This window comes from Pseudopipra pipra, chromosome 1 (assembly GCF_036250125.1).
Source record: "Pseudopipra pipra isolate bDixPip1 chromosome 1, bDixPip1.hap1, whole genome shotgun sequence".
Taxonomy (NCBI): Eukaryota; Metazoa; Chordata; class Aves; order Passeriformes; family Pipridae; genus Pseudopipra; species Pseudopipra pipra.
This window is the reverse complement of record NC_087549.1, coordinates 124,856,350-124,870,118: the sequence shown is the minus strand read 5'-3', so window position 1 is coordinate 124,870,118 and position 13,769 is coordinate 124,856,350. Positions and strand designations below refer to the sequence as shown.

At 38.3% G+C, this 13,769-nt stretch overlaps 1 protein-coding gene across 15 annotated transcripts in view; it reads left to right on the top strand.

The window, feature by feature from the left end:
- Positions 1-13,769, top strand: part of HDAC9 (histone deacetylase 9) — a 460,274-nt gene that overhangs the window by 338,491 nt on the left and 108,014 nt on the right. For all 15 annotated transcript variants that reach the window (XR_010435224.1, XM_064675750.1, XM_064675761.1 and 12 more), the window contains one exon: positions 11,488-11,595. Coding sequence is in view for 14 of the 15 variants with exons in the window: in XM_064675750.1 (XP_064531820.1) it covers positions 11,488-11,595 (108 nt within the window). In the remaining variant the exon portion in view is untranslated. The remainder of the gene's footprint in view (positions 1-11,487; positions 11,596-13,769) is intronic.

Below are 13,769 nucleotides of genomic sequence, written 5' to 3'. Positions count from 1 at the left end.
TTGTCAGTCATTGGTGAATATATGGCTTGGTATGTTAGGCTTTCTGAAGAAATCAAACAATAAACTTCACAGTTTTATAAGAAACTAAGTAAGTAATAATTAGCTTACTTATCTAAGAGCAAAAGCTGTTTCATCCTTAAAGGTAAATTGAACAGTTCTCACAAAGAGAGACAAAAATTGTCTAAACTAACCTGCTAAATTTGCAAATAACAGTTTTTCTTTCAATTTTGGTTATTTTTCCATCATAGGACTATCCAGGGTCAGCAGTATAACATCCACTAAAGTATGGGACCTCCCTCTTGCAATAATGCTTTTTATTCCTTTTTTTCAAGCTTAACCTTGTTCCAGAACCAACTGCTGTTAAAGAATTCTAATACCAGGGGGATGAAATTCTTTGTGTTGGAGACAGACTAGCAGCTCTACGGCCAGCAGTTTTAATAACAAGAGATGGTTTCTTGCAGCTGGTCAGAGGTTTGGAATGTGAAAAGTTTTCCAGGAGAGGTGGGTAGATTGCAGGTGAAGTGGCCAAATGGGGAGAATAATCACAAATTATATTTTGGTTCTGTGGATTGTCAGATCATTCCACAGTTTTTCATCTGTAAACAGCCACCAGAGCTATAACTGATCATTTGATCAATGCAATTCCTATCCTGTTGTGCTGTGAAAATAACAATAAGAGAAGCAGAAATCTACTTTTAATGGGAGTAAGTTTCATCTCCTTATCTCAGTCTGTCACTAAAAATAGTGATTGTTTTCCTGCCTGTTTGACCTGCTGCTGTGTGAAGAAATCTTGAACTCATTTCTCAGCCATATTTTTTTGTCTAGCTGATAGGCAAAAAAAAAAACCACAAAAGGAAAGAAGAGCAGGCTTTTATGATAATGTCATCATCGGCTCCCAGCTTCAAACACTTCTGCGGCTTTTGAATTGTCATTTATAACTTGGAACTGAACCGACCCATAATTCCCTTGATGCATTTAGAGAAATTGATAACAGACTGCTTCTTTTATGGCTCAGAGGAGGCAACTCCAATCACATCACTATTGGCAGTCAATATTATTTTCTGACATGGTTGTAAAAGTATAAAGGGGCTTATGGCATTTGTTTAGATGAGGAATGGGCTCTCAAGCTGTGCTGGGGTTTATGGGTCCAGATTACTGAGAAGCAAAGGGAATATGATGTTTGCAAACAGGATATGATTTTATTTAAGTTTGGGTTTCATACGTTGTTCCCTGGGGATTTTCCTGCAGACAGAAGAGAATTTCACTTTTATCATATGAAATTGGGCAGTTATCCAATCCCCCTGCTCTACCCCCCTAAAGACACTGCTCCAAACCTGTAATGTGTAAAGTCAGACCTTTAAATTGCAAGAGGAGGAGCCGGGGAAGAACACCACCCTGCAAGAAATCAGACTTCAGAAGAATTAATGTTTAGTGAACTGAACAAAGTGGTTCATGGGCTAAACATTGAGCCATCTAAACAGCTAAGAATGGCTTGTACATATTACAGAATGTCCATTGCATTTCCTCTAATTCTGCTGTTACAGCAGTAAAACAGAGATGATATTTTCTGCTGGGATAAGCTGGTCTTGTTTCATTAACTGAAATGTAGCTTAGATCTTTCATATCAGAAGACAATTTGGTCTGTAATTACCAAGAAAAGAAATACATAGCTATAAAATCTCTCTATATTTTTACAAAATTTACAAAATATTCCTGCTTTCTGAATGTTAAATTTTCTTCCTGGCATCCCTTGCTGTGGCAGCTGGACAGTGCTACTTTTTGTCCTGACCACACAGGAAGAAATGCAATAAGAAAGGCAAGATTTCACTACTATACAAGTTTAGTTAGTAAGTCATCCAGGAAAAAAATTGTTTCTTGCTGCTTCTCATTCTTCCCTTGATTTTCTCAGTCCATGCCCAGGAAGAATTTTTAGCCTTTACACATTATGACTCTTATTCCTCTTATTTCTATAAGAGCTACTGGTACCATTACTGTGGTACAATAGTTTAAAAATTAAGAAAATATTGTCAATGGCATTGCCTCCTTATAGCAAATTTTAGGGTCCACGCTACTTAGGTGTCTCTCTCCTTAAGTGTGCACAAAAAAATCTGTCTACAATGAAATCAGACTGCCTGTGGTTTGGGCACTCAAATTAACCACCACCTCCACACAGATATTAGAATTAACTTGTGTCTTTCCCCTATATCTCAGGCTGTAAGAAAATAGGTATAGTCCTTTCAACAAAAAAAAAAAAAAAAATGTTGGTTTCCTGGTTTGGGGAAAGCAATCTGTAAGTGCCAGAAGCTTATCTATTCCATATTAAGCCTTCCACTGTCAGATCTTTAGTATACCATGCTGCCAATATATTCACTATTAATTTAAATGACTTATTATTAACCTACCGAAATTTGCCAGTTATAACATTTTGAACCATATTGTGGAAGGCTTCTGGGAATGAAGGACTCGTTTACCTCTTAAGCCTCTGTCAGCTACACCATCCCTAAAGAAATTTCAAGATTTAATCAAAACAGCCTCACAGCATGTTATCCTTTACTTGATATATTTTGCAGACTCTTTAGGACTCACAGGTACATGGTGTTGACCGTGTGATATTTTCTGCAGAGGTCAACAAAATATGTGATCAAAAAGACCGTTGTGGTACCACCTCAAGGAACAACTTAAGGCCAATGGGGATGAAACCAGAGCAAGGGCTGGAGGTTTGTCATTCCAGAGTATTTAAGGGACTTTGTGCTCCATCACTTGATGCAGTTCCAGATAAACCTACTGAGGCTATGCACAGGATGAGGGAATGAGGGTGTATGATGTACTCCCAGCTGTGCTGGTGAATGCACTTTTTAGGTGGTATACCCTGTCAGTTCTGGCAATTCATGGCAGTCAGCTGTTTCAGTGGTTTATGCTTTGTAGCAACATATCAATTAATATTACAGTTTAGTCAAGCTCTCATGCATCGAGGATTCTGGGTTTTCTAGCTGACAAGCTCACATCTTTCTTGAGTGGGCAAACTAATGAAGAAAGAAGGAATTAAGATAAAACTTGCACATTTAATTAACTTGCGGTTCAGAACAACAATTCTCTGAAAACTCACTTGTCCAGCTTTTATGTACCTAATCTAAGACAAATTACTGAAACAGCCAAAGCAGGACCCTGATCACCCTTTCTTGCCTATATAACCACATATAGCCATAAGTATCACTAGAGCAGGAGTCAGTTCACCTAAGATCAGAAGAACTGACTGAAGGTGTTTTGATTTCCTTCATTGACAGGGACTTGAAACAACTAAGTTCCAAATTTTAGGTACATTGATTTTAGGGGGAAAAAAAAAGTTAACAAGGTTGATAACATGAATCTCGATAACAGCAGACAGATAGCCTTCCTTTACTGAGGTACAGGGACTTCATCTCTGGTTCTGGAAAGTCTAACAGTGTCCCATCTCTGGGCAGAGAGAGGATTCCACACTTAGCATATCAACACCATGGCCATAAAAAAAGGAAAAAAATCTCTTCACACTATAGGGCCGATATTTTGTCCCTATCTTGTCCTTCCATGGCATAGAGGTGGCCCTGTGCCATCCACCACAGAGCCTGATGTTTAGACCAGTGAGAGTGAAAATATTCAACTGAGAGAAATAGCTCCTTGGTATTGCTGCAGGTGCAATGGACTGTTTTAGAATAGTCCTAAACTGCTTTTACTTGCAGCAGGTAAGGATAGAAAGCTGAAGTGGTAATCTGCCAACTTGCCAAATACAGAATTCAGTCCCCCAGACAATTTCTTTTCCCCTTTTTAACAAAGGGCCTTTTTTCTTTGCTACTTGACCAGGTTAAAATTGTAAACAAAGATACGACACATGGAACACAGAAAATTATTGGAAAGTTAATGAACTACAAAAAAGTCAAATCTTTAAAGGTCTTAGCTCATTTTCTGCATTTCCTAGAAACTGTTGTATTGCCAAAGGCCAGCATTATACAAAGAAGCCTTCTTATTTTCCAAAATAAGAAACATTACATAAATACAAATACGCACACATACGTTAAACAATGGAATAGTACCATATACAACCTATTATGCTATTCACTGTCCCCGGACTTAATCACACATATGGATTTGATGGGAATACTATAATTAAAGCAGAATCCACATTTGCACTTTAAAAACACATCATGTGTTTATTTATAATTTAACCCCAGAAAAGCTCTCTGAAGAGGAAATGTTCATGTGTTGCTTGTCTGAATAAACACCAGGTTCTAGCATAGTTCCATGGTGGCCTCTAACATAAAGATCATCTACATCCAAGAAGAAAGCTGAAATGCTATGTATTACTAAAAATGTGTTCAGCAGTAAATGACAAAACTTTTTAAAAATAAGGCTTGAATTTTGCACAAAAAAGTTGCATTTTCTGTAACTGTAAGCATTACAATCAACTATACATCGTTGTATTTACTTGTCCACAAACTCCCGGAACCTGCATGGGTCAAACATACGAAGGCAGTTGCACAAGCATTTTCACATACTAACCCATTAAATACTAAAACAAATATAAAGTGAAATTAATAGAGTTCTCACAGCTAGGTCTGAAAGTGCAGTAACACTTTTTACAAGCATCTGGTCATATATGCCACATATCTGACACTTGAATCTGGGCCTAAGTGTTTTATTTATGAGTTTTTTCTAAAAACAAGTTCTAATCCACATCTAATCCATGCTATCCTTCCTCCATTCCCCCTACCAATGATCCACACATCACTGTTTCATTGAGGTTTTGAGTTCCTTTACAGTGTTTAATGTATGCTTTATGAGATACAGAGATGCCCGTCATAAAAGTTAGTTTAAGTGAGAAACAAAATAAAATTATTTCTTCTTAAGATATTATTCTATTCAGGCTTCATCTTGACTTTTTTCTGAGTCTCATTTTGAATGCAAAGCTATTTATTTTTTAATACAGACCTCATATATTTACTTGTTTTTTTACAAACCTTTAGATAAACTCCATTTTTATAGAAGCAGGGGTGCTGCATTTTTATCAGTGGCTGACTAAAAACATCAGCAGCTCTGCTAGGCATTCAATTATTAATTTTTATTTAGCAATTTTTACAGAGCATTTTATGGAAATTGGCTTTGATTTATAATAGGTTTTCAAGTTAGACCGCTATTGGCAGGAAAAACTTTAAAGATGTTAAATATTCTACATACAGTGGGTACCTGTATTGTCCGCATTCCTTGTTCTTGCCAGAAAGAGACTTTCTGGGTCAAAATTATTAGCCTCCAAAATTCTTTTTAGAAGTCCTTTTCAAAGAATATTACTATTGATAAATTCTCCAACTGGAATTATTAAAACACAGTAGAGAAGCCAATGCAAGACCAAGGGAATTCCATACTTTTTGTTTAGCAATGATTTGTGATGATCCTCTGAACCATTGGAGCCTAAAGATCACATCCCCTTCACAATTTATTTGTAAACCACACTGGTAGGCAAGAAAATATGAAAAGCTGATATTTTGGGTACTCTTTATGGCAGGCGGTTTTGATTAAAACAGCCAGAAATGCCTTTGACAGAAAAAATCTTTGATACAGCTCTAACACAGCAGTAAAAATAAAGGAAGCTCACTGTACATATTTTTCCTAAAGTAGTCCACTTTTACACACTTCCTGTATGCGGGATTTATGGAAGAAACGTCAGCCGTGCAAACCTCTTCTCCTTTGTTCCTTAACGAGAGACGTGGCTGACAGGCCATTCGTTAGAAGTTGTTCCTTGGAGATGATGTGCACACCTTCGCTTCTTTAGTCATGGTGAGATGAAACAGCAGCTGAGAAGCACATTGAGGACCTTTTGCTTCTTAGTGGAAATCACAAAGGTGATGAATGATCACCAGGACATCTGTAAGAGTGGGAGGTGAGAGCTATGAGCGTGACACCTGGGAAGCTGCACTGCTCATGGTCAGGAGCAAAGTATTACAGACTTATGCGGTAGCGTTCGCTGGCACCAACTGTCTCCAAGAATGACAGACTCATTGCTGGAAGTGGTACCAAAATGCCACACACAATTTTTAGAGGTTGCAACACTTCAGGAATATATTTAATTTCTATTTTCATGCCAGAGAACTGAAAAACCCCAGTGATGGAAACATGTTTGCTCTGGCATAAGTGGAAGAGTGTGAGATTCTGAATGCTTTTAAAGCTAAAGCACAGGAATTTGCTCTGCAAAACAGAAGTTTTATTAAATTTCAGTATCACTGAGGATGTCTGTATTCTCCAATATTATTCGTCACGGATTTCTTAATCAGTTTGTTTACTTCAAATAGGTACAATGTTGTTAGCTAATCAGATTTTATTTACTCATCAGTATTATAACCATTTATATCAAAGGACAGAATTTTTTCTAATGTAGTTGTTTTTCCATATTTGTCTTGAAATGTAACTGTCTGAAGTGCACACCGAATTAACTTCCATGCAAGAATAGCTGAGCTCAACCTCTGCTCTTTAAAGGAAGGGCAAAGAATCCTTTTAAACTATTGTAAAGAACTGCTACTTTTCAGGTTGTTGCCACGGATATTGGACACATAGAATACAATGACTGCTATCAAAGAAGCATCAGAGGTGAAAGTTTCCATGAACACATAGAGAACAAATCGCATTTCTGATCTGTTCTCAGAGAATAAGTAGAATCTCTCTTGCAGAGACACGTAGTAAGTCTAGGACTGGTTTTGATTTTAATGATGGCAGCAATTGTGCAGAGAATACAGGGCAGGATGAGCAATTCAGTATATTTTTAATTTGTTTTAGGCATAAAATCAGAATTCCACTGTAAACGCTGGATTTACATTAAATAATAAGTTGTGTGTGTTTGTGTGCGTGTGAGCAGGAGTGGGGAGAGAAAGTTCTAGGATGCTTTGAATCCATCCCAAAGCAGTAGCTTGGGCTCTCTCTTGTATTTTTATATAGTTATCAGTGGATGTGTATTTAAGGCAACTTCAGAGTTTACAATAATTATTTAAGAGAGATAAATAACTTGTACAGATTAATAAACCATGCAGGGTTTGAAAAACAGAAAGGTTTGTCAGACTGTGAGCAGCATTTCTGGTCAGCAGAACTGGGATCCACTGATCACTAGGGAGATTCCAAGAGGTTTCCAAAAGGAATAGAACAGAAAGAGAGGAGAAGGAGTCAAGAGATTTTGCAGCAGGGAAAGGGACAGGTAAAACATAAAGCAGTTATAAATACATCTTAAAAATACTTCGAAATTATTCATTTTATTCACATTACTATTCACACTACTTTTTTGCCCCTCTGAAGTACATTCCAGATAAATGTAAACAGCAGGACAAGTAACATTTCCAGGGTCATCAACTGCAGTGATTTCATAAAGATCATTAAGTAAGCAATCTCTCTCTCAGATGTATTCTCATATCCTTCCTCTCCACTTTCAGATACACATGCCATAACTCAAGCAAGGCGTAAGAAGTATATCTATATATATCATAATATAACTTCCAAACTTTACAGTCAGCCTTAACACGAAATTTTCCAACCAAGAGGAGTTACAGTACAAGCTTTCTGTCTGCTGAAATGTCTCTGATGTTAGGCTTCTTGTTTCCTAGCTTGTTTTGAGTATGCTTGAAGTCTTCATTGTGAAAGTCAAGTTATCACATAGATATTTCTTGCAGGAAGCATTCATATCAATTTCTTCTTGTAGTGCAAAGCAGAGAATTTCTGAACATGGGGCTTGAAACATTAGTTTCATTCAGTCAGGAGAAGGTACCTACATTTCTTTTCACTTAAGTCATTCCCTTCCTCTTTAATGCCTCCACATCCACTTCAGGGACAGGTAGCTTAATTTCTATCATCTGTAGCTTTACAGAGTATTAGCTTTGCTACACATGCCAATGATTGAGCTATACTAGATGTGCTTGAAAAAGCCTGCAACCTACAGTGCTCATTCAGGAAACTCGGAGTGAAGTAAATCCATATGTGTGTTAGAAAGTCAGTGTTCAGATAGGACTTATGCTCTCTGGTTCTTGGGGCTTTCATGCACAGTCCTTCTTTGAAGAGCTGCAGCAGTGATAGGATTTTTGATAATGAAATGTGTAGTATGCTCATAGTTCAACACTGACATTTTGATGCTTTAAAAAAATGTTTTTGTTTGGTTAGACATTCAGAAGATTTTCCTACCCTGACAATTTCTTTAAAGGACTCTTAAATAGAAATAATATATTTAAATAAACAGAAAGAAGGCCTAAGATTCTGTGGTAGAATTCAGTTAGAAATGCTGAATTTTCTGTAAATTTGTGTAACATTGTCTGCAAAACAATCCTAATCAAGATAGGTTTTTCACTGAATTCTCTAGCTGCTCCAAAGAATTTGAAGACTTTTTCATAGTCTGTGATTCAGAAGCCATCATATTTGTCACAAATTCATGCATAGTCAGCATCTAGATAGGCTGTCAGATATATGTGATATATACATGAAATAGAGCCAGGAAACCACAGTGTCTAATCTTATTCTCTTTACTTGTATAAAATCTAACCATTTCATCTCACAGGAATAAAGAAAAGCATATCAACTAGGATTTTACATAGCTGCATTTCATATACAGCCTGACAACTGGGCCAGGCTAGTAGCTGTAATTTTAATGGGTTTGCCATTTATACCACTGTATTTCAACAGCAATTTACAAAGTAAACATTGAGTAATGCTAAAATAAAATCTCTGTTTAAACACCTGAAACGTTTAAGGCAATACACAGAACTAAAAGAGATATAAAATGGAGTGAGATGGCATTTTCTAGTTACAGTTAAAGCATTGGCTACGTGATGCAAGTTCTTCTAGGTTGTTCTTCATGAGATGTTCCTCAGAAATCCAGTCTTAACTTTGCAGGAATATGAAATAGGATTTGACATCTAAGTTTATAATACTGTGCCTTTTCAGAGTAACTATTCATGTATTTATGTTAGTTCTCTTTTATAACAGTGCATTAAAGTATGCAGCTTCAGTTGACTACCCCTGGCTTTGAGACTTTACCATTCATTTCATGTACCGCACCCAAGAGATTAGCTAAAATAGCCTGAATTTCCTGTGTTCATTTAGGTGGTCATTTTTGAAAATTTCTCAGGAAACATTGTTTTGTTCCCCAATTGTCCATTTTTTCTACCAGTCCAGGTATGTTTAGGCAGCAGTCATTCAAGTGGTCTGAAGGAAATTTTTCAGTGGAAGATACTTGGTCTTATTGTCACAGTTCAGTCTCCTCACACTCAGTTGAAAGCAGAAAATGATAAATGCTGTACCCTGGCCAATATTCAGCATTCAGTGAATGGAGAGGCTGCCGTCTCACATGTCAGAGCAGACAACTGTCTTGAAGGGTGGGTACTCTCAAGCTGTGGCTACAATTTTAACTTAATCAGACTTCTTGGAAATGAATCATGGTCCCTTTGAGGATGCAGGTTCCTGCTCATGCCCTGGTGTACTGAGCAGCTGCCATTGAATCATTTTCATCAGCCACTCCTTCATGTTAACCTTAATTTGCTAGCCATAAAAATGGTAAGAAAGTACTGCCTCCCAACCCTCTTATTGATAGTTCTCTATTTAAAATACTGCACAGTATTTTTCAAACTTTATTATTATTTGATTAAATTGATTTAACCAATGACCTCTACTTATTTATCTCTTTATTTGTTTTAAAAATGAAATTTGATTTACAGTTGCTTTAGAGCAAGACAGAGACAATCTGAAGGTCTGCCTAATGTTACATACATGTAATTTTTTTTTTTAATACTTGGCTTCTTTTTTATATCTTGTAATTTTCTTAGTTACCTATTAATTAGTGTGCATCTTTGGGAAAACTACTAAATTTCATTAAATGTCAAGGTACCAATCTACAAAACAGATATAACACATCATCCTGCATCAAGCCGATGATGCTTAATTGTGTTTATACAACATTTGAGTTTCTCAGATGAAAACACAGTGTGCTGTTAGATTACTGTTATTCTAAACTTTGTAAGTGAAATCCAGTCTTCTTTTTTAAGTCTACTGCGAATACAAACTATTGTCATTAGTTCTGCTGCATGCACACAAAACTGATCAAAATGATAGAAAAATCAGGTCCAGTACACTAGAAATTAAGATCATTTTAGTAGCTTGAAATATAATATTATTGTAACAGTAACACAGAAGACATTTGACAGGTGTAGAGAAGATCAAACTTCTTTCTGTTTCAAATGACTAATCAGAGAAATTCCTCAGAACCTCCAGAGTTGAGAGCAGTTGCATCCATTTTCAATTACTTGATTTCTTTTCTTCTTCCTTTTTTTTTCCCCCCAAAGAAATTAGGAACAGAAGCTTCTAGTTCAAACTGAAAACATGTCTTAGTGTGCTTGGAATGCATCCAAATAGCATCTGCCACAGTATTTTGTCTATCCCTAAACGATTTTCTTTTCATGATAAATTTGTACGGTATGATACAATTAAATGCACTTCCCATGGAGCATCGAGGAAGTCTGGCTGTCTCTTTGGATAACTTTTTCAAACTATTTAACATCAGCAAGTCTGCTTAGCATAATATCATAAAGGGATACACAATATTTCACATATATGTGTTGCTATGTTTCTCCAAATAAATAGTTCCTAAATATAGATTCCAAAAGTAAAACTTTAGCATACTGATTGAAGCCGCAGAATGGTGCTGCTTAGCCATCTTTATAATATTTTCTTTAGAATATTTCCTGTAACATACATGCAATGTCTAATAGGTTACACTGGCTCATCTAGAAATTGCAGAAGATAATTTTCTCTGCTTTAAATAACCACATTTATCTGTTACAAAATGGAACATAAGGGCTTTCAGTCAAAACTTATTAATTCATCAGAACTGGAGATACAGCAAGGGTCCCTCTTTATTTAATTCAATTTTCTGTCTATGGCAATACTGACTACCAAAATTACTCCGAAAAATTAAATCGTTCTGATTTCAGTCACAGCCAACTCCTGCCTGGGTAGGAAAGATGAGTGCTTACTGCTGTTTTTCGTTTTTAAGAAAGAGGCATTGGCCTGTGCCACTGACCAGCTTTGGTGGCTGCCCGTGCCGGCTGCTGGGGCCAGCGATGGCTGTTCCCGATGGACACTCGGTCCGGGCGGTGGCAGGTCCTCGCCAACCCTCCAGCCGGCGTGAGGAGCGTCTGGCAAGCAGGCCTGGCCCGGCCGATGTAACACTGTTTGTAATGAGAAATCTAAACAGGGAATGGCAGCGAGGCATGACAGGAATGTGTTTCCATTGGAGAAGCCCGTGCAGAGAAAAAGCATAAGCAAAGCCATGTCCAGAAGGCCTTTCAGCTGGCCAGCACGGAAGACTGATGTTATTGTACACGGGCTGTCACGCTGCCAGCCCTCCCTCACGGGTTTGTTTTCTCTCATGCTCTCCCTCTCCCTCTCCCTCTCCCCTCTCCCCTGCCTTCCTCCCGGGGCCGGCTGTTTGCTCAGGTGGACAGTGACACCGTTTGGAACGAGCTGCACTCGGCCGGGGCGGCACGCATGGCGGTGGGCTGTGTCATCGAGCTGGCGGCCCGCGTGGCCTCCCGGGAGCTGAAGGTGAGGTCCGGGCCGCGCCGTGGGTGGGAGCAGCGGGCGGGCCGGGAGCGCGGGGGGCTGAAGGCAGGCGTTGTTCCAGCGCTGTGCTCCGGAGAGGGTGGCGGGAGGGGAGCCGGGAGGGCGGCCACGAAGGTGTGGCAGTGCATGAGCTGGAGCAGCGGTGGGTAGTTCCAGCGCAGAGGTGCTGCAGCCCGAGGTGAAGTCATTCATAGCATTCGCATCTCCGGCGGCGCTGGCTTTGAAGTCAGTTTTTTTGTTTGTGTTTTTTTTTTTTTGTTTTTTTTTTTTTAATATGGTTATTTAGTCACGTGCATAACCTCAGGATACCACCCAGCGAGAGGGGAGGCAGGCAGCAGGCCAGGAGGAAGAGGAGGGCGATGGCCCAGGAGGTGCCCAGCTGCCAGGCTGCCTGCCCCGCGTGCTCCTCCCGGACCGCCTTCCCGCTCCTATCTCCGTGCCGCGCGATCTGCAAGGCATGATGTACGAAACCCAAATTATCCCCAGTCTAAACAATTTATAAAAGCTCCAGACCTGACAGACTTTGACATTTTATTTGGTAGTTTAACGGCCCCATTTAAAGGTACACCATATGCAGCCAGAGTGCAGGCTTGACCCAATAAACATTGTTGGAACGAACATGTCTCCTTAATGAAACTGTTTATTCACTTTCCAATCCACATACTGATGGATTCAGTCCTATTTCCAGAATCAAGATGGAAATAAATATTTTAGAATTAGCATGGCATGATGATTTTTAAAATTCTGAATTTTATTTGAACTTGAGAACTTTCTTCCTGTATATCTTTTATTTTAGTCAAAATATGTTAGTTATTTATTTGCAAGTGGGTACATTCATTTATGTACATATATGGATAGATATATAATATGTAGGTATATAAATGACAGCATGCTCAGGTGAAATGCAGTACTGTAGCTCTGACACAATTAAGTGCAGTTACTAAACTTTCATGTTCAGACACTGAAATGCTTAGCCAAGTACTACACAAAATGTACAGATTTTGAAATCTCAGATCAAGAACACGTAGCGTCATATGGGATCCTCTTGTGCATCCTGCCTCATGGGTGCTTCATCCTCTTTGGGCACAGTAGGATGCATAACTCACTGTGCATTATTCCCACCCAACACGACTAATGAAAGTGAAGAAGGTTTTCTTTTATCTCGTTTTTATCTTTGGCAACTGTAGGACACAAGGCAGTCTCTAAGGCAGTTTAAAAGTAAGTTTTGATAAGAATAATGTGTATGCACTTCACTTGACATGAGCAGGAGTCTGCTGCAGAATGTTTACAACTTACCTATATGTTTGTAGTGTTTTCCACAGTGTGAATGCTCTTGCTTATTTATGTGTGTGATAGCTGAAAAGAATCAAACATTAGCCATTGTGAGATTTCACTTACTATTGGTGTTGCAGTAGTCTGTAAAAAGATACTTTATATTTAAATGTTTTGTATTCAGTAGTACTAGTATGTGGTTTACTATAACATTGTTGATCCTAAGTAGAATTTTTTTCCACAATGTAGAGAATCGCACCAGTCTCATGCAACTTGTAGTTGAGACGTAGGAAAAGTAATTGTTCAACAGATATGCCCAGTATTTGGTTTATAGCAAATCATCAAGAAAACAGAAATGGAAAGGATTTGCTATGAACTAGAATTGGGAATACTCCTGCCATTCCTACAGGTGTTTATCTAACGTGCTCCTAGACTTCCAGCATGAAGCCCAATGACTTACATGGCAGTATGGCATCTGAATGAACTATCAATCTGCATGTGGTATTTTTAATTCAAGGTTACGGAAAGGTTATTAATGCCTGACTGACAGAAGAAAAGCATGCTAGAAGAAGATCTGTAAAAGCAACGATTTTGACATTAGCTATTTTGTCAGTCTTCCTATGCTTGCTTTGTTACTTCATCCATACAAAACTAGGGTTTGCTAGCAAGTTTTCTTGCAATACCCTCATATGGTAAATGGCATTAGGGGGGATTTTTGTACTGTATTCTGGAGTTTTCTACATGGTGTTCAGGATGAAACTGTAGGTAGCTGTAAGATTTTAGACCCAAGATCTGTATGTTGCAGTTTACCTTTATGCCTTTACGTGTTCCATTTCCATCTTGCTGCCATTTTTTCTCTAGAAAAATAAGTGTTGCATTGAATA